At 41.1% G+C, this 21,481-nt stretch overlaps 1 protein-coding gene across 3 annotated transcripts; it reads left to right on the forward strand.

Moving 5' to 3' along the window:
- The first annotated feature begins 2,362 nt into the window (after window positions 1–2,362).
- Window positions 2,363–19,722, forward strand: GPR84 (G protein-coupled receptor 84). 3 transcript variants are annotated; one of them, XM_068265067.1, is made up of 2 exons: window positions 2,363–2,599; window positions 18,315–19,722. In XM_068265067.1, the coding sequence occupies exon 2, from the start codon at window positions 18,346–18,348 to the stop codon at window positions 19,456–19,458; it is 1,113 nt and encodes a 370-aa protein (XP_068121168.1). In that variant the 5' UTR covers window positions 2,363–2,599; window positions 18,315–18,345; the 3' UTR covers window positions 19,459–19,722. The 3 variants fall into 3 exon arrangements, with proteins under 3 accessions (XP_068121168.1, XP_068121170.1, XP_068121169.1); XM_068265069.1 differs by lacking the exon at window positions 2,363–2,599 and adding an exon at window positions 5,602–5,628; XM_068265068.1 differs by lacking the exon at window positions 2,363–2,599 and adding an exon at window positions 9,881–9,946.
- Window positions 19,723–21,481: the final 1,759 nt, after the last annotated feature.

Raw genomic sequence — 21,481 nt, forward strand, 5'->3', positions numbered from 1 at the left:
TTAGTAATAATTACTAATGTTTTACAACACTTATTACGAACGTACTTATATTTATATCATCGTTATAAAGAATATTTTCAGATTTTATTATAAGAACAAACCATAAATGAAGGTTATTCACAATAATATACAATTATAACAATTAAACATATATTATTGTTTTTTTAATAAAAGTAATTATAAGTTTAACTTTAGAAATAGGGAAGATTAACGTTTTCACAATTTCCGATTTTATAAACATTATTTAATGATTTATAATTTTGTTAAACTTTATTTGTAAACAAAATATAGCACACTATTTTTATAAACCCTATTAATGATTAATTATTATTTAGAGTTTACACCCCGCGCCCTTTTTGTCCAGGCGCCCTTTTTGTACGTACGCCCGCTGACTACCTAAAACCGGGGGCACCTCTGGCTATTTAATACTGGAGTGTACCTTTGGCAACTTAATACTGGGAGCACCTCTAGCTATCTAATACTGGGGAGGGCCTCTGACTACCTAATACTGAGGGGAGCCTCTGACTGCCTAATACTGAGGGGGACCTCTGACTACCTAATACTGAGGGGGACCTCTGACTACCTAATACTGAGGGGGACCTCTGACTGCCTAATACTGAGGGGAGCCTCTGACTACCTAATACTAAGGGGGACCTCTGACTGCCTAATACTGAGGGGAGCCTCTGACTACCTAATACTGAGGGGGACCTCTGACTACCTAATACTGAGGGGGAGCCTCTGACTACCTAATACTGAGGGGGAGCCTCTGACTACCTAATACTGAGGGGAGCCCCTGACTACCTAATACTGAGGGGAGCCTCTGACTGCCTAATACTGAAGGGAGCCTCTGACTACCTAATACTGAGGGGGACCTCTGACTACCTAATACTGAGGGGGACCTCTGACTACCTAATACTGAGGGGGACCTCTGACTACCTAATACTGAGGGGGAGCCTCTGACTACCTAATACTGAGGGGGACCTCTGACTACCTAATACTGAGGGGGACCTCTGACTAATACTGAGGGGAGCCTCTGACTACCTAATACTGAGGGGAGCCTCTGACTACCTAATACTGAGGGGGACCTCTGACTACCTAATACTGAGGGGGGCCTCTGACTACCTAATACTGAGGGAAGCCTCTGACTGCCTAATACTGAGGGGGACCTCTGACTGCCTAATACTGAGGGGAGCCTCTGACTACCTAATACTGAGGGGGACCTCTGACTGCCTAATACTGAGGGGAGCCTCTGACTACCTAATACTGAGGGGGACCTCTGACTGCCTAATACTGAGTGGGACCTCTGACTACCTAATACTGGGGAGGGCCTCTGACTACCTAATACTGAGGGGGACCTCTGACTACCTAATACTGAGGGGAGCCTCTGACTGCCTAATACTGAGGGGGACCTCTGACTGCCTAATACTGAGGGGAGCCTCTGACTACCTAATACTGAGGGGGGGCTCTGACTACCTAATACTGAAGGGAGCTTCTGACTACCTAATACTGAGGGGGGCCTCTGACTACCTAATACTGAGGGGGACCTCTGACTACCTAATACTGAGGGGGCCTCTTACTACCTAATACTGAGGGGGGCCTCTGACTACCTAATACCAGGGAGCACCCCTGGCTATCTAATACTGGGGGGACCTCTGACTACCTAATACTGAGGGGGACCTCTGATTACCTAATACTGAGGGGGACCTCTGACTACCTAATACCAGGGAGCACCCCTGGCTATCTTATACTAGGGGGACACATCTAGCTACCTAATACTGAGGGGGACCTCTGGCTACCTAATACCAGGGAGCACCCCTGGCTATCTTATACTGGGGGGGGGACATATAGCTACCTAATACTGAGCAGGACCTCTGGCTACCTAATAGCAGGGGAGCCGCTGGGTATCTAATACTGGGTGTGGGATCTGGATACCTAATACTGAGGGGCACTTCTGGCTACCTAATACTGGAGGATACCTTTAGCTACCTAATATTGGGGAGCACTTCTGGCTACCTTATAGTCCGTAAATATTACAGTATATGCTGTGTACATTTCATCTATTGGACACATCCTTTAAATCACACCTATTTAGCCACATCCAACACTCGTTAAGTGCGTGACTCATCCATTCCCTCCCGGTGTGTCCCTCTTTCTCATTTTCAAATATTGGTTTCCTGTCCTGAACAAATACTATAAAGTGATTTAATTTAAATCAGCTCACCAAAGAGTCCCTAGCAGATAACCTATTGGTTCTCCAAAGCGGTCACATTACATAACAAAGCTGTGGAACCGCACTGACAGCTGCTGTATAGTAATAACAGAATAGAGGAAAGTTATAATTTCACAGAGAAGAAAACAAACACACAGTTCTCCATACTGTATGTATTAGTGACAGTCTAGAGAAGTACAGGAGCGAGCAGCAGACTCAGCATGTACTCAGAGAAGGTAAAAGTACAAGTCAAAACGAGAACTGACACAGTCAAGGAAGTTGTGGGAAATTGTTGAGCAAGGTGGGGCTTTTGAGGAAAGACAGTGAGTGTATATAAAGGCTGAGGATCCACAACATCCCTCAGATCATCAGCTACCAACTCTGCAACTGGTGAGTAGTTCAAACGATGCCCACAATTACATTCAGCTCTATCAGGCATAGTTTAAAGATTGATAAACATTTTGCTGGATGCGTTAATTACGGTGAAACGATATATATATATATAAATATATATATATATATATATATATATATATATCCAGTAGGAAAGAATAACATACTAATATTATATTATGTATTACATTGTATATTTGAGAGCTTGCAATGGGCATTAGCAAGAAACATGGCAAGCTTCCTGTGCAAATAAAGTTACAATTTCTCTATATGTATGGTGACAACTTTTGGGACACGGTGTGTGTCGGTTTGTGTTTATGTAATTATTGTACTTATTCTTTCTTTTCACTGTTCAAGCGGCATTGCTATATATGGAATTAATTTTAGAGCTTAATTAATAATGCTGTAATTATGTTATTAGTAGAATAGGAGTTAATATAGATCAGTAATTCACTACTGTGTTAAATAGCACGAGGATTGGAATTTCTTACTGAACTGCCAGGTCATGTAATTACTAAATATGCTGAGATATAAATGTGAAATGACCATATAATGGTGACAAGGACATGGCTTAGCAACAGATCTTTCTCCACTGTGCATTGTTATAATTGTCTAGTATTTAAATATTGCTGACATCTTCCACAGCACTGTATATAGTCTAGTCAATAACTGTTCCTCAGAGGGGCTCACAATCTAATCCCTCCCATAGTCATATGTTTATATTGTGTAGTGTATTTATCGTAGTCTAGTGGGAAGCCAATTAACGTATCTGTATGTTTTTGGGGTGCAAACACGGGGTGAACATACAAATTCCATGCAGAGAGTGTCTTGGCTGGGATTTGAACTGGGGACCCAGCGCTGCAAGGTTAGAGCGCTAACCACTAGGCCACTGTGTTGTACAGGTCCTCTTTCTTCATAACACTCATGCAGTTATAGAAGTGTGACGTCTATGTTCTATGTAGGCAAACCACAGTATGATCCACATTAGCTTGGCAACGGCAGATCTGTTTATCTTGATATTATACCCACAAAGTACACCTACAATTGTATCCTGGCCTATTTTTTCTAAATCTTTACAGCCACGCATCTGATGCTCTTTAAACCTTCTAAGTCTCTTTAATTGCTAATGAAGAAATCACTTTTTGTCATAGTGATATTTTCCCGTATGCTATAGGGTAGACTTATGATTTGTAGGTGTAAATTACAGATATTACTCGTGCTTAATGCCCAATCTACAGTACTGGCACTCTGAGTAAGGCACACACCATACAATCTTGGGTAAGGCACACACCATACAATCTTGGTTGTTCAATCTTACCACTTTCATGTTGTATAAGAGCTTATCCAATCAATCATTCAAGGTATTTTCAATCTGTTGGCCCTTATACAACATTGATTTGGTAAATCTGTACAACCAAGATTGTATGGTGTGTGTTGAGCTTTATCCTCCTTGGATGATCTAGTAGGAGTAATATTTGTAATTTACACCTACGGTACTAATCATGCTTTGATTCTTCATCTGTTATCATCTGCAATGCTTTTGGTCATTCTTTAGACACTGCCGGTACTCAGCATTCTGACTAATGTCTGGGAATTAGAGATCTATTTGTTTGGATAGCATGCTTGGCTGTCAAATCCAAAGATAACAGTGTTCAAGGACAGCTATCGTAAAAATGTGTAAGATGTAAAATATATGTGTATTAGTTGTATATTTGCCCCAGAGTTAAATGCACTATAAATGTATTTGTTCCTATGTTCCTGTCACTTACATAAGCTAACTAGTCCATCTCTTCATGGGGGATTTTCATTTTCTTTATTCTTTTTAAATTCACTCCATGGAAAGGACATTTACAATGGTGCAAAAAAGCCAGTGTTCTCCTCTGCAAACTATTCTGGCAGTTGAAGCATGCCACTGCCATTCATGAAGAGCTTTTGAAAACAAAGGAATTCTTGGGAATTCTCCATGAGGAGATGGATTAGTCCAAAATCTGTCAGAATCTGTCTCATTTCTACTGCCCATTGTAAGTAATGGGATCATAGGAAAAAAATATTTATACTGTAATGCATTTTACTCTGGGACAAATGTCCAACTAATACACGTATGTTTTACATTTTACACATTTTCACAATAGTTATCTTTTAACCACTTTATTCACCACTACAGTATATCTACATCCTCTGTGACTTCATCTAAGCCACAAGGATGTAGATATAAGTGGTGTAGCTGAAGCACTGCTGTGCACAGCTGGGCATTAATTGGTGAAAGGGAATATATGTTCCCTAAGCCAATGAGATTGATTTTTACCATTAAAAATACCTTTATTTTCTTAGTTCATAGTGAAAAATACTCACTGTAGCATTATTTCAGAATCAAGTATCCTCACCATAAATTGTGACAGGAACATAATATAAGTTTTGTGATAAACGGTAGAAATAGCCGAACAAACTTTGAGTTTTTTATCTACTGTAGCACTTTTTATTTTTAAACTGGAATTGGTAAAACTGAGAAATAATGTGTTTTTTCTGTTTTTTTCCTCTTTTTCCTATTAAAATGTATCGAAAACAAAATTAATCGAGGGAAAAAATGCCATACAGTGAAAGCCTAGTTTGTCTTGAAAAAAACAATATATATTTACTGTAATTTACCAGACATAAGTAGGGATAAAGTGAATAAATAGGGACATAGCTAAAATGTCAGAACTGCTCTGGTCCATAAGGGGGAAACAAGGTCTGGATGCGAAGTGGTTAAGCTACATGAACACCTTTTTGTCACCCAGAATTACAGCTCCTGACTGTTTCAGGTGAAACGCTAGATCATATACAAGTGTTCCCTTTCAAGCTGGAAATCCTTGGATTGACACTATTGCTGTCTTCTATAGTCTTACCCCTCCTCTCTCCATAGAACAGAACATAACACGATGCTCAGCCATCAGCTGTAAGACAATCAGCATATCTTTACTGCAATTGTTCCTAAACCGCTGCCTGAAATGATCAGGAATAACAATACTGGATGACCATAACCCAAGGTGCGTACACAGCGCTACCTAAACAAACAATAGACTCTGCCTGTGAGAACTCGCGTGTCTGTTGCACAGCAGGAGCTCAGAAATTCCCTCTTGAAGTACATTTAAACTCAGGTGATGGTGCACAGACCTATCAGGGACAGACAAGAAATTTCAAGTGATCATTCAGAAGAGATAAGCAGAGGAAGAGGGAGCGTGACATGAAGTGTAAATGTTGATATAGCTAGAGAAATACTTCCATTTAATGCACTGTGGAAGCCCACTTGTAAAAGAATAAAGTAAGCATGGAGTAATCACCACAGAGATGTTATTAGATGTGGTCACAATGAGGCAAACCAGCTCTTCTTAGTAACCACACCAGATGACTTTCATTACAAAGCACAAATGAAAAAGACATGTGCCTGTGTTAAAGAGGAACTGTAGTAAAAATAACATAATGAAAAAATTGCAGGTACAGTATTTTTTTTTTTACAATAAATATTTATAAATTATTTAGTCAGTGTTTCTTTCCCCACCCTGATTTACATTCTGTAATGTACCACATCTTTACTCCTGTCGGGTGCAGCTCCAAGGAACGTTTGTTCAGTGTTGCCAACTCATCCCTTTAATTACTGACAATTCTAAGTTATACAGGTTCTGGGACTACTTACACATAATCAGTGCCTTACCTGCATCTACCTAGCCACGAAACCTGTATAATTCATATGTGTCAGTAATTAAAGGGATGAGTTGGCAACACTGTGTTTGTTTCTGAGAATTCTGAAGCCAGTGAAAATATTCCCTGGTCTCCCAGAATGCTCTGGGAGGAGATTTCCACATAGCTAAACAGCCAAGGCTAAGCATCCCTGGGAGGGTTGGATTACATGCCAATATACAGTGCTCCGACGTTTACACTTGAATGTGTCGCCAGACTTGCATTGTTGACTAATCCGTGCGGTAGGCACAGATCATGTGGCAACACACTGCTGACTTGCAACGGCATTGGTGTGGTTTGACTACTTCCATTGCACCGCATCGCGTTGCAATAAATGTGTGAGTCTACATAGACTAAGCGGCATCTTGAGGTAAAATAGCTTACCACAACGCCATAGTGTTTTTTTTTTGTTTGTTTTTTTGTTTGTTTTTTATTGAGTTTGTAAAACTGCTGAAAAGATCAGGCCCTCCAAACACCATTTCATAAATGTATGTTTGTTGTCTTAAAAAAAACCAAAATTTCTACACGTAATGCAGGCACTTCCCTTATTCATTCCGAAAACAGTCTTCAAGTCAATAAGGTCAATATTCGCCAAGTACATCTGGGGACACAAGAAGATCCCACGACTTCGTTATTCTCTACTGTGTAAGTCTAGACATTGAATTATATCACAAGGCCATAGCCCTATCACATATAGTAGATTGGCATCACAGTAGAGAATCTAAACAATGGGTGGAGCTGGAGTCACAGATCTTAGAGCTGGATATGAGGGCATTACCCTGGACCCCTAAGAAACTCAGAAGATCATTAACTAATTTACCCTTGTGGGTTAGGAATGTGCTGATGGTATGGGATAACCTAATATTTAATAATCAGCTAGTGTCATCTATACCGGGGCCGTTGACCCCAATATTCGACAATTTGGCTTTCCCGCCGGCGGTTGGAGTCGACACCTTTATAGGTATCTCTAGGGAAAATTGGCCACAGTTGAGAGGGGTTTTGACGGGGGGATTACTGCTTCCTATGGCGGATATGGGGAAGATCAGTAAGGAGAGTTCTTGGTCTCCGAACTGGTTCCAATACCATCAGCTACATAGCTACGTTAAATCGATTGGGAGGGATCAAGGGATAGTGAGAGATTGTTCGAAGTTTGAGGATTTGTGTGTGAATGATTCTAGACCCGAACATGTTTTATCAAAAATTTACCAAATTCTTGGAAATACTACACCAAACCCTTTTGATAATATTATCTCCACATGGGAAGCAGACCTCGGAAAATCCTTTTCGAAAGTCGAATGGAAAAAATCACTGACACTGACCCATAAATCATCCATCTCGAGTTCAGTCCAAGAGAGGAATTATAGATTATTAACCCGCTGGTACCGCACCCCGGCCCAGATATGTAGATGAAGGAGGGACTCACAGATACATGTTGGAGATGTGGCCAGCGGGGGGGAGACTATACACATATGTGGTGGAAATGTGATAGAATACAAGGTTTGTGGGAAATAGCTTTTAGGTGGTTTGAAGAGATGAATCAGTGTCGGATAGATCATTGCCCAGAAATAGCTTTACTATCTATGTTCCCTGGTAAATTTAGTCACGTAAACAGATTAACTCTTGGTTATATTATGGGGTCAGTTAGATACGTGATTGCTAAACATTGGAAAGAAGATAGATATTTAGGAGAGGTTGAGTTAGCAGATGCAATGAATAACATAATGAGAATGGAAGAGCTAGTATCCTCGGCACAAAAGAAGGAAGACACGTTTTCCAGACAGTGGTCACTCTGGCTTGATTACAGAGAGACTCTTTATAGGCGCATGGAGATGAATATATAGGCAGGTACTCAGCAATATGGGCAATTGGGAATCTGGAGCGTAACCTATAGCTATATGGATATGGACTTATTTGAAGGGAAGATACATTTTTTTTTTCTTCCTTTTCTCTTCTCTCTCTTTCTTTTTTTTTGTTGTTGTTGTTTGTTTGTCTTTTTTTTTTTTTTTTTCTTTCTCTTTGACCTACGGCTCTGAGTGTCTCTCTTGACTAGGAGCTGAGGTCATAGGAGACATATACAGAGAAATAAGAATCCAATCAAATAAAAAGCTTATTATTGAGCTAGTATGAAGAATAGGTTATTATTATGTTCAGAAGAGAGTAGCTTGAGAAATGATAGCTATTTGTAGTATCTACTAATCCGGGACATATGCATTGTAAGAATTTGATTGGATATTTCATGTAAATGTGTAGTTGTATTATTTGGATCTAATACTAATAAAGTATGATTTATAAAAAAAAAAAAAACGAAGAGAGAGAATATTGTAAAAAGATAAGCGTCACCTATGGCTCAGGAGGATGCAGGTTACAGCAGGTGTACGGTAGGGATCACACTTAGCAGTGCGAAAAACATACATTTTCCCGTACATGATTTTCCAGAAATATACATTTCTTGCGCACATTTATTGACGTAGCTAATGAAAGCTGAACTTGTGATGCAAGTTTTTTTTGAGCATGCGATAATGCAAACACAATTTCCAATCAGAAGTGCGATTCTCCCTTGACTTCATCAGATGTGCGATAAATGTGTTTTCACACATTAGCAAATTGCTCGCTATTTTGTGAGAACAAAAATGTGTGAACCCTGTCTAAGGCCAGAATACATGAGCCTTTAAGTTCAGCTCATTTTTCCAAAGTCAACCTGAGCTTGAACTAAATTGTAATAAAAAGTCAGCCATATGTTACTTCAGGTACACTTTAAGGGGTTCTTAATGAAACCCCCGCCCCCCCCCCCCCCCCCCCATAAACCAGCAGATTCAGATTGCAGTCTAGCAGTCCACAAGAGAACAGTTAATAACACTTGTTTTTGTATTGTTTACTCTTCAATATTGACACTGTAAAAACGGAAATTAGAAAAAGCAGCAACACAGAAGATTGTTTAGTGAATATGCAAAAACTAAAAGCTATATAATATAATACAGGTAAACAAACAATATAGTGTGCTATTCCTTTTATTGCTGCAAGTCTGTGTGGCACCAGAGGTAATTAGGTGCAGAGCTCTCTCTGTCATCTATGCTTCCGTTATGCTGGGCATACACGGCTCAATTTTGCCGCTCAATTCTTCCACTCTATCAATTCCCTGCTTGATTCTGCAGGCGATTCTCTTATCTTCCGCTCATTTTTCTTATCTTTTTCTATTGTCCTCAAAACAGAATCGAGCAGCGAATCGATTGGGCGGAAGATCGGACGTGTCGGAAATGATCTATCGAGCCATCTAAATGGCTCAGTCGGGTTAAGGTCCGTACACACGCCGGACTTTAGGCAACGACGGGTCCGTCGTTGCCTCCCGCTGGGTGGGCGTGCCAGCGACAGTCCGGCGTGTGTACGCTCTGTCGTCAGACTGATACGGCTGTTTCTGAGCGATCCGCCCGGCGGATCGCTCAGAAACAGCCGTATCAGTCTGACGACAGAGCGTACACACGCCAGACTGTCGCTGGCACGCCCACCCAGCGGGAGGCAACGACGGACCCGTCGTTGCCTAAAGTCCGGCGTGTGTACGGACCTTTAGATTACTTTGTGAGCGTACATCAAGAAATCTGGGTTCCCAGAAAAGCCGATTGTAGATTATTGGTAAATTTACTGATTTTCAATTTTTATAGTGGAAAAAAAGATAATACATCTGTAATCAATAATAAAATATTGGTAATACAATCCGATATTTTACTACAGCTACTAAACCTAAGGCTATTCTCACACTGAACCCTCCCTACTCCGATGCCTAAACTTAACCACCACCCCCATTGATAACGTCAATCCCCCCACAGCGAACCTTTGCCACCCACCCCCCACGACTAGCCTTAGCCCCTCCCCCTTGGCTAAACTTAACTGCTTCACTACCTTGGTAATTTTCACAGTTCAGCTCAGCTGTGATTACTTTGGCAATAACTTTATCAATAATTATCACAACTAAACTAAAGGCGTTTTGTGGCTGATATTTGTTATTAGTAATTACCTTATTTTGTATGCATTTTGAAAGGTAAATAAGGGAAAAAATACATAATTTATCCAGTTTCATACATTATAGCTTTAATGTAAACAGTTCTATTGTCCATTAAACCTACAGAAATTATTTGTCTATCTCTCTGGTTTATTTAAACAGTTCATTTGTTATGATAATGTATTAGATGTAACAACAATGTATGCAATCTGCTACTGTCTGCTCCTGGAATGTGTATTTTAAACTTTTTTACTAATTAACTCTGTCATTGAATTCTCTGGGAGGAGGAGAAGAGGGGTTTGCAGTCATTCCTTTGCAACTCTGTAGTGATTTTATCAGATTAGATATAAATAAACAGTGTTATCTAAGACTTTGTAGGAAGGAGAGTGCAGATACTTATTTTAACGTCATAGGGACAGCAAGTGGTTAATACTCCCTCTCCCCCCCCCCCCATGGCTAACTCTCCTCCGCGCAAATACAAGTGCCTGTATGTATATATATATATAAAAAAAAAAATATATATATATATATATATATTTACGGACGGCCCTGACTCCCAGTGGGCGACTATGTCGGCACACGAACCTCCATCACTTGCGGGCATCCAAATTTTCTGTTGCACTTTATCAGAGTTTTCAAAGCTTGTTTTCTCATTACTTATTGTGGTAGCTAAGCTAATACTGTATATAGTATTCATTTAGTTCCAAAGTTTGTGCTATTATTATTATTGAAATTTACCGTACAATACAAACAGTCAAAAATGCAGATAGCTCTGTAGAAATTATTGATGCAAAAAGAAGCAGTAAATGTGCATTATTTATAGTGGGGGTATAGTTACATCAGACAGGGTCACACAGCAACACAGCGTGTCTGTCAGCCCCCATCATAATGGCAGTGCTATTAGCTATTACTGAGATGTGTAAAGCAATAATTAACACTGGAGAATGCTAATTCATTTTACAGCCATCAAATAGAGGTGTCTGCTCCATATGTGCATTAATATTCATTTCCAAAGTACTTTTGCTGCCTTGATAATTTTAACTCTCACAATAAATAAAAATATAATTAAAAAAAATCCACTTTAATGGACACCAAAAGATCATTTTTTTTTTTATAAGACACTTTGGCTGAATTCCTGTGCCCTGGAAGCATTTTCACACCTGTTGCCATAGTGATGCAGTAATATGTTAGGGATGGTGCGCACCAAGAGTGCTTCAGAGTGCTTTTCAGATCACCAGCGCTTTGAAAAGCAATTGGCTAGTGTAACCCTATGAGGGTGTTCCCACAGCAGCGTTGTGATTTTTCTAAAATCGCAAACACGCTGCATGTAGCATTTTTTGGAGCAATTCAGCGTCAATGAATGTGCAAACTGCTCATTCTTTCAAAAATCACTCTGAAAATCACTTCACAAAAATACTATTGCAAATCACTAAGCGCTAGCGATTGCAAAAGCGATTTTGTTGTGCACTGAGTAAGGGCCCTTTTCCACTACCAATCACAAATGTCAGCGATTGCAATTTTTCATTAATTTTGTTACACAATTGCGATTTTTCATTTGCACTGTACTATCCCTCTTAAAATCGCTCCAGAAAGCGAATGCAATTTGCGATTTACAAATCGAATCACTATAGTAGTGGAAAATACTTCTCATCATTTCTATGATAAAGTAGCAACCCTAGCGATTTAAATATCACTAGCGATTTGCGATTTTGTGATTCAGCTGTGCAGTGGAAAAGGGCCCTAACTGAATATTACTGCAGTTAATGAGGCCAGATGTCAGACCAGGGTCATGACATGGGACTATAAATGTGTGTTTGGACTCCTCTGTTTTCAATCTTCCCTTCTCATTGTCTCTGCATCATAAAAAACAAACAAACAAACAAACAAACAAGCAAACAAACAAAAAAAAACAAACAAACAGTATACTGTCCTCAAAGCTTTGCAGACATCTTATGGTGCATTCACAGTGACTGCGGGGCAGGGGGTTCTTACAGAATAACACACAGCATGCTGTGCATTACCAGGACAACGTCTGCTTTTGCAGTGGCAGTAAAGCATAGTTTCATTGTATTCTATGCTTCACAGTATAGTTGCACCAAACATCTAATGTGCGGTGCGGCTTTTTCGCCATGCAACATGGAAAGTGTGGGAGAACCCTTAAATAGAGGTAAACTGGGACGTAAATTGGGTTTATTTAAAGCACACCGGAAGTGAGAGGGTTATGGATACTGCCATATTTATTTCCTTTTGAATAATACCAGTTGCCTGACTGACCTGTTGATCTTCTAATACTTTTAGCCACAGACCTTAAACAAGCATGCAGATCGGATGTTTCCGACTGAAGTCTGACTAAAAACTAATACAGCTAAAGAGATCAGCAGGACAGCCAGGCAACTGGTATTGTTTAAGAGGGAAAAAAATTGCAGCCTTCTTTCCCTCTCAGTTCAGAAGTGCTTTAAAAAATTAATTGTCACTGTCGGCTCCTGCATAAAACTGCAATCACCCAACTATTAAAGGGGAACGGAAGTAAGAGGTATACGGTGGCTGCCATATTTATTTCCTTTTAATCAATACCAGTTGCCTGGCAGCCCTGTTGGTCTGCAGTAGTATCTGAATAACACCAGAAACAAGCATGCAGCTAGTCTTGTCAGATCTGACTTTAAAGTCTGAAACACCTGATCTGCTGCATGCTTGTTCAGGGTCTATGGCTAATAGTATTAGAGGCAGAGGATCAGCAGGGCTGCCAGGCAACTGGTATTGCTTAGAAGGAAATAAACATGGCAGCCTCCGTATACCTCTTACTTCAGTTCCCCTTTAATTTACTAACCTTTCAGCAACCTCCACTGTATGACAAAATGACCGAGGCAAGGACTGCGAATTTCTACCACGTAAAAGCTGACAATTTTTAAACTATCCATTTTGGGTTTGATGCATCATCTATGCATCATCATAGATGATGATTCTGTTTAGTAAAGCAGATCCTGTGTGTCATCATAGAGAATTACATTCCAGCGGTTCTGGAGGTGTGTTTAGCTTCTAAGGGTACAATGGTTAATTTGCATATATTCAACAGTGTTGCTCTGGGAGACATCTCAAGCTCACTCCAACCTGAATTATCGCAAATTCTTTCTGTTTTAGGAAAGCAAACTTTTGTTTATCATAGAGAATTGTCACCATGTCCCCACTACCAGTGATGAGAATACTGAATGAAAATATGGCATCTAGTGGATGTTACGGAAGACAGACACAGCCATTAACTTAATGTAAATGTCTGCCACTTGGTGTGCATGGATCCAAGAGATATTGCCAAACACCCAGGTCATTACACAGTCTTCAGTGACACACACAGTTGTTACAAGCGTTTTAATGACTAATGGTTTCTGCTTGATGTCACAACAAGGGAAGTACATAACAGGTCTGGGCTGGTCATTAGGTTATCTATTCTACAGGTTACACAGCTGCTGACAGCTTCAAGTAGGAGAAGCAAAAGAATATGTAACATGAACCTGAAGCGGGAGTAGGACTGAAAATTAGATACCTTAGTAGATAGTCTTTGGAAAGTCCACAGGCTTCCCCTATTGTCATCAACCCCAACAATCCAGTGTTGGGACCCTCCAAAGCATATCCCACAAGAGCTTGTCAGATATGCTCTTGTGGCTGCGATCTCCACCGTGCAAAATAGCAGCCATACTGTGCATGCGCAAGTACAGTCCCGTCTGCACTGTAGCAAAAAGCCACTCAAGCTTTACTTTTTCCTCCATGTACAAGCGGTTGAAGTGACTCCAGGGTGATGTGTCTGTTCAGCAGAGGGAGGGGGGGCAGAGTGAAGACACAAGCACAGGGAGATTCTTGCCTTTGCAGATGACAAGAGATAATCAAGCTTCTACTGCTCTCAGAATACTTGGGAATGCTTTCAAATGTTATTTTATGTTACTACGAATAGTTACTTTAGTTTTGGGAGTATAATCCAACTTTAAATATACCGGTAATCAGTTCAGTGGAAGGGAGACTATCTGATGTACTAAACGGTAAATGGTCACACCAGGTGAAGGATAGATTGTTGATTAATTTAGAGTGATAATAGAAAAAAGGAAATGGCTTATACGAACGTTCATGTCAAGCACATAGACTATGTATACTGACCAACTGCACGGGCACTAAAGTATGGTGATGGAAAAACAAGAGTTCTAAACTGAAAGCTCTTCTGTGGAAACTAATTATAAAAGTTATAAAAGCTGGCGGGTAAAACCTGAACCTGTCCCAGTATACCCTCAACCATGGGATTCAGGGAATAAAATGTATTATCATTTTTGTAGAAAATATGGCACTGTACCTTTAATGGCTGGTACACATGAGCTACAAATGTAGCTGGTCGCAAGCACACGGGAGCGTGTGCGCGACAGCTCGGCGACAGCTCGTCGCCGGGTCCCTCCTCATACACACGGCGGAAGAGGGATTACTGATGCGACGGAAGCTGTCGCCAACGTTCCTCCCCCCCGCCGGAAGCTCTGTGAATTCCCTACTGGTTGCTAGTCTGCATACACACGCGGACTAGTGACAGTTGCGGCGAAGTTGCGGCGGCAACTGTCGCCAGGCGATTGACCGCGCCAATCACCCGGCGACAGCTCCGAGTAGTGATGGTTCGGGGCGCACGCGCCATACTCACGGGCGACCTGTCGCCGTAACACGCGCGTGCCACGTGGTTGTGGCGACAATTGTAGCCCGCGAGTATGAGGCTTTACTGTTCCCACCTTCAGCACTATCTCATGATCTAGTCTTTAATTAGGCTTGTTATCTCTCACTTAGTGCTTCCTCTTTTTCGCCTAAGTGCTGTGGTTACAGTGATGGAAGAGTATGAGTAGTTTCACAAGTTATTAAGGTGTTAGGTTTACTTATACTTAAAGAGTATTCAAACCAAGGCACATGTGGCATGATAAGATAAACATGTGTAGGTACAGTACAGAACATATTAATAGCCAGGCTGTTCTACTTGCTTTATTTCGTTGCCCGAAAGAGTTAATTTTTAGGCATGGAAGTGACAGCTTCTGTCTTCTCGGTTCTTTGACAGGAATATAGTAAACATCACTGATAAGCTAATAACAGCCATAAAAGTTTTCCTGGCAGAATACAACTTCTGAGGGCTGGGAGAGATAAACTATCTGAACTATTGACCTAATTGACTTAAAAAACTAGACTCTGATTATCCGAGGCAGATCATCATTTCGGTGCCTGCTCTTCCTCGCACTGCACCCGACCTGGGCGTCGCCATAGACATACTGTTATTATGTCTTTGGCCATGCAGCAGTGTACTTCAGGTGCCACCACTCGCCCGACCCGAATTACTTCACCCTCCGAGTTGCTACGACTTATAGTGATTAAAGCCGCCCGGAATCTCAGCAGCAGCAGGGTGATCCTTCATTTGGCTCACCCTGGCCCACCTGACCAGTTGGCAAAATGCCATGTACACCTGACGATTAATGCAATGCAGGGGCGGGCCGAGACAGAGGCAAAAGAGGCTCCAGCCTCAGGGCGCAGTGTAGGAGGGGCACGCAACTCACTCAGCTATCATTTCCCTATTGTGTCGGAAGCAGGGAGAAATAAGAAAAACATACATGGCAGTGACTGCAAGCCAGCCTGGGGTGAATCTTAGTCTAATAGCAATCAGTGTGTGACGGCTGGGGTGGGAGGGATGGAGGGGCGCACTTTGGCGTCTCAACATTGGGTACTGGAGGACCTTGTCCCGGTTCTGATGCAATGTACTTGTATAACCCATTTTGCTTTTGTTCTAAAATATAGGCTCATCTCTGCCAATGTTTACAAAATTGAGCTTGAAGCAACAATGCTTTATGTTTGCAGATGTAATCAGCATTTCAATAGAGATATGCTACAGTGTTTATCGAGTCAAGTTAATCCCTTCAAGCACATTATTCAAGCAAAGACCAGAATAGAGTACAGCTTGTTTACCAACAGCAGAATTAAGACTTTTGCACACATAGGAGGAGTGTCACCAGAGCAGGGGCAAGGCTGTGCAGATGCATCACTAGCTTTTAGGCTAGCAGCACATTCTGTTGCCATGCATGAGTAAAGGAGTGACACACGAGGAGCATCACAGAGGGGGCGGGGTGAGAAAGGAGAACAATGCTCTCAGCCGGCACTCATCCAAGTCAATCCACACACTCTTGCCGTAAAAAATTGGTCAATCCAGTGGCCCCCCATGTGGAGTGAGCATTGGGGCATGCCGGTGGATTATTCTTATTATTGAATTATAAAGCACCAACATATACTATGGCCGATGAATGCATAGCTACCTCTCCTTGCTCAAGTTTGCATTTTCACTACTCCCTGTCAGCTTCTGAACCGGTCATGTGACCGCAGTGAGCTTGGAGCTCCAGCGTCCAGTTCAGAAGCTGCCGGGGACACGCAAAGATGCAAGTTGGTGCGATTTAGATCAGTAAGGATGATCAAAGAGGTGCAAATATTCAGAGTTCATGCAGGGTTATGCAAATTTTGTATGCAATTTTATGTAGCTTGAAAATGGACCAACCAGTTTAAACTTTAATTGGACCTGATTGGTCCATTTTCCAGCTGCATAAATTTGCATACAAAATGTTTATAATATTTGCATCTCATTGATCGTCCCTATTTATCAGCATGCTCCAACACACTCCTTTTGGAAGCAAAACCAGCACCAGTATTATAAGAACCTATGAATGTTCACATCTGCCAATAGTGATCAAGCTGCGAAGGTAATATGGTGGAATCAATGTCTCCCGAGAACCTCAGGCCCCAGTATACAATCTGTGCAGGTTACAGCAAGGTTCCCCTTTCTTAATTCATAACTTATTGTAGTTATAAAGCCACAGGACCTCTCCCAATGCCATAAAGGCATTCAGACAACAAACCAGCTCTCCCAGCAAATGACAGACATGCCAGACTTGATTTGTAGTTATAAAGTAATATACTTTACAAGTGAAGTGAGAGTCAATAAAGTCTGGGGTTTACGTGAAATGGAATTCAGTAATGAATGTCATTTATTATTGAATCCTTAATTCCCATTGCAGGCTCCTCCTTTGAGGGGGTGTATACATGCAGTGCTGCTGATAGCTTAACTTGTCATTAGGAGCACAATAGCTTACGTTCTTCACAATTGCTGATGTAATATAGGCAAGTGATAGCAGCAGAAGCCTGGCTTGCAGCATTTCAGTGGTGATCTTCTGTTTAGAGCCTTATAAAGCATGGTGCAGTTAATAGATTGTGTTTCTTCTGGGCATTCCAGTTTCCTTTCGTATAGCAAAACCGTTTTGCACCACATACCAATAAAAATCTGATAAATTAAAATTGTTCCCTCAAAACTAACATGTGGGCTCATACACATTGACAATAGATGTTGCCCATCGGGGATCAACACAACATGTGTTTCAGCTGTGTAGCTGACGATGCGCTGTGTTGCTATGCAGGGGGCGACGGCAGGATGACAAGCAGCACATGAGTGATGTCACGCATCGGGTGGGGGAGTGGCGTGAACAATGAGATCATTGGCGTGGATCAGCATCAGGGGAGATGGGTGGATCTGTCAGGCGGATTGCTCGCGAGCTGGGCGTAGCGGTTTGCCGGATGCCGTACACACACCTGCTTGACAGCTATCGATCCTTATTGGCCGCCTCAGCCTGACTAAAGTTAGGCGTGTGTACAAGGATTTAGACAAAGGTGATTGACATTAGACTGTAACTATGCTACTTATTAGTGTGAGCTCCTCACAGGGAGGATTAGTGACATGAATATGGACCTCTTTGTGCTAGTTTCCTTCTTACTGTTGCTATTACTATTTCCTCATTTTTATCAGATGGGTGGTCTGCCTATCTTTACACAACCAGGAAATGACCTATGCATGGGCCAACAGATATGTGGAGGATATTCTATTGTTTGCATTAGTAACGTATGGAGCTAGCAATGATTTATAAAGCAAGTTTTTAATTTTTTCTTTTTTTATATATATTTCAGGCACAGTTGTTGCAAAACGAAGATTGTCACCATGAATGATTCAGATTCAGATTCCAACTTCTCTTGCTACCATCCATCTGTTGTTGATTACCGTTACTTTGCTGTGACATGGGGTATCATCGTGTCCTTGGTGGGGACAGTTGGCAATGTGCTGACCATAGTTGCCTTTGCACTAGATAAAAAGCTGCAAACTCGCTTCAACCTGCTCATCATCAATCTCACCTTTGCGGACATCTTGTACTGCTGCTTCCTGCAGCCCTTCTCGGTGGACTCCTACCTCCACCTTTACTGGAGAAGTGGTGCCACCTTCTGCAGAGTCTTTGGAATGCTGTTGTTTGTGTCCAATTCGGTTTCCATTCTGAACCTGTGCCTGATTGCGGTCAGTCGTTACATTCTCATCTCTAACAACAAGCTGTTTGACCGCATTTTCAGCAGACTGGGGACATCTCTCATCCTCCTATGCACCTGGGTCATTGGGTTTGCAAGCTTTGCACCACTTTGGCCAGTCTACGTCTTAGTTCCCAAGGTCTGTACCTGCAGCTTTCACCGCATAAAAGGCAGGCCTTATACCACAATATTAATGGGATTTTACTTTGTGATTGGACTTGGATGTGTTGGAGTCTTTTACTTCCTAATTCACCGTAAAGTAAAGTCTGCAGCCAAAGCCCTTGACCAGTACAAACTCGGTAATGCCAAGCCAGTAAGGTCAAGTACATCCGGTGTGAAGTCAGTGTCTAGTAAATGTCGTGATATGGAGGACAGTGGAGTGGACAGCGGAGCTTCTAGTGATATCATCTCAGAACATCTTCCATCTTCTAAATCTACCGTCACGTCAAGTTCCACTGATTACATCAGGTCGGCTCCAGCCCCCCAGCCAAAAGACACCGGGTCAGACTTCAAAAAAGTCACTCGCATGTGCTTTGTGGTCTTTGTGTTTTTCGTTGTCAGTTACATTCCATTCCTACTGCTCAATATTTTTGATGCTAAAAATAGAGCCCCTCAAGTACTTCACATGATCGCTGCCAATCTGACCTGGCTAAACAGCTGCATCAATCCCATACTCTATGCCGCCATGAATCGGCAGTTCCGTGATGGTTACAAAAGAGTTCTAGGCATTGCCATTGGAAAGTTCAGCAGAACATAAAGCCTGAACATGACCATTGACAGGACTATCTCAGAGACTGGACACTTTGTTGTTACACACTGAGGAACGTATCTGTACAGACTTCTCAATACTGAGGACGGAGTAACTGAATTTTTTCAGTTTAGGGAGGAACTTTTCAATATGAAGAGCAGATTTTTTCATTCTTCCCAATCCTTTGAATAGACATTACAAATGATGCTTATGTCTGCACTGAACTATTACTCTGCACTTGTTAAGCACAGTATTTATTTGGCTTTGTATACTTGGACATAATATTGTATATAAATAAGTTATAAAACTGTTTTATAAATTATATATTATTCTTAGAACTTGTTGAAATGCTTTTTTTTTACCATATAGATTATGGTTACAAAGTGAGAATGTTTGTAAACGTAAAAGGCCAAAAGTTAGGATGCTAATTCCGATTCCGCAGAATGGAAATTTTCACATTTCGGATCAGAAATTGCAATTTCCGATCCGAATTCTTTAGACGAAGTACTTAGAAGAAAAAGTTATAAAAATAATTCAGTGACAGACCACAGGAAATGCACTGCTCTGCATTTTCCGGCAGATTTAGACACTAGCAGATATTGCCCGTAGAAGTATGTACCATTTTTTTCCAAACTTCATTGTTATAAAAAAGGAATTAGTACAGAATAACAACATAAGTGTGTTTTCATAATCAAACCTACATGTTAATGAAATCATCATGTAAAAAAAATGAAAACCTGGAGGTAGCCTGGTTGCTCACCTGCCACCGGCAGCCTAAATGTATACAGGTAGTCCCCGGTTAACGAACAAGATAGGGACTGTAGGTTAATTCTTAACCTGAATCTGTTCTATCTTAAGTCGGAACATTGTGCCATCTCTGTCCCCTGTACCTATTCTGTGCCCCCCTGTGCCTCCAGTGTCCCCCTCTGTGTCACCTCTGCCCTCTGTACCTGCTTATACAAGTTTAAAAGCCATTTTTTCTTTGGATTTTTTAAATCGATTTTCTCAAAAACTACAAGTCCAATTTGAAAAAAAATGGAAACACAGAATCAATGCCGTTCGTATTGGCGGGTCGTTTATAAGTCGGGCGTTCGTAAGTCGGGGACTACCTGTAAACACTGAAGATTAGTATTAGCATTGTTCTTCAATATTATTGTAGACTATATTATCAATTAGTATTTATTTATAAAGTGTGAAGAGATTACAAAGCACTGTGGGTCACAAATACAAGATGAAGAATTATGGAAACATGGAATGAAAAGACTGCCCCATCAAGCATTAGGCTAGACACAGTACTTGAGAGTTGCTAGTCTTATTGGGTGTTAGTGAGTGCTTCAGGTAGAGAGGAGGATGAGCTATTTTAAAGAGAAAGTTTTGGGGGACCATTTAAAAATGATTAAATTGAGGGAAAGTAAGGGAACTGGACCAATCACACGCTGCAGAATTTTTCCATATTCTGAGGTAAACCTCCACATTCTCTGATTGGTCCAATATTACTGAGTATTTCTGAATCCTGTAATTGGCCTAAAATTTCCAGCCAATCACAGCACTCAATATTTGAAAATACACAGTAGTATTAGACCAATCAGAGAATGCGGTAGTTTACCACAGAAATTGTAGACCAATCGTAAGACTCGGACATGACTGAGTTTTACTGAGTCTTGTGATTGGTCTAAAATTCCAATTTCCTCTGAAAAATTCTGCAGCCTGTGATTGGTCCAATGCTTCCATGCCATGTGATTGGGCTACATTTTCTGAGATGTGGTAATGCGGTATTTCCACGAAATACCAATTTCCAATTATCACTGCGGTAAGCCCAATTTGTACTAATTTTCAGATCATCCCTATTCATGTTCCAAAGATGAGTCCTTCGTGGCAGAGGTGGATCAAACCTGGGAACTGGACTGTCCAACCATGTTAAGCTGTCTTTCAACATGAGACAATTGGCACAAAGCTTTCTCTGACGTTCTTATATGTGTATTCTAAACTGCAGTTCAAAGTCTCTCTCAGTGCACACTGAGTTTACACGGCT

This window comes from Hyperolius riggenbachi, chromosome 2 (genome assembly GCF_040937935.1).
Source record: "Hyperolius riggenbachi isolate aHypRig1 chromosome 2, aHypRig1.pri, whole genome shotgun sequence".
Lineage (NCBI taxonomy): Eukaryota > Metazoa > Chordata > Amphibia > Anura > Hyperoliidae > Hyperolius > Hyperolius riggenbachi.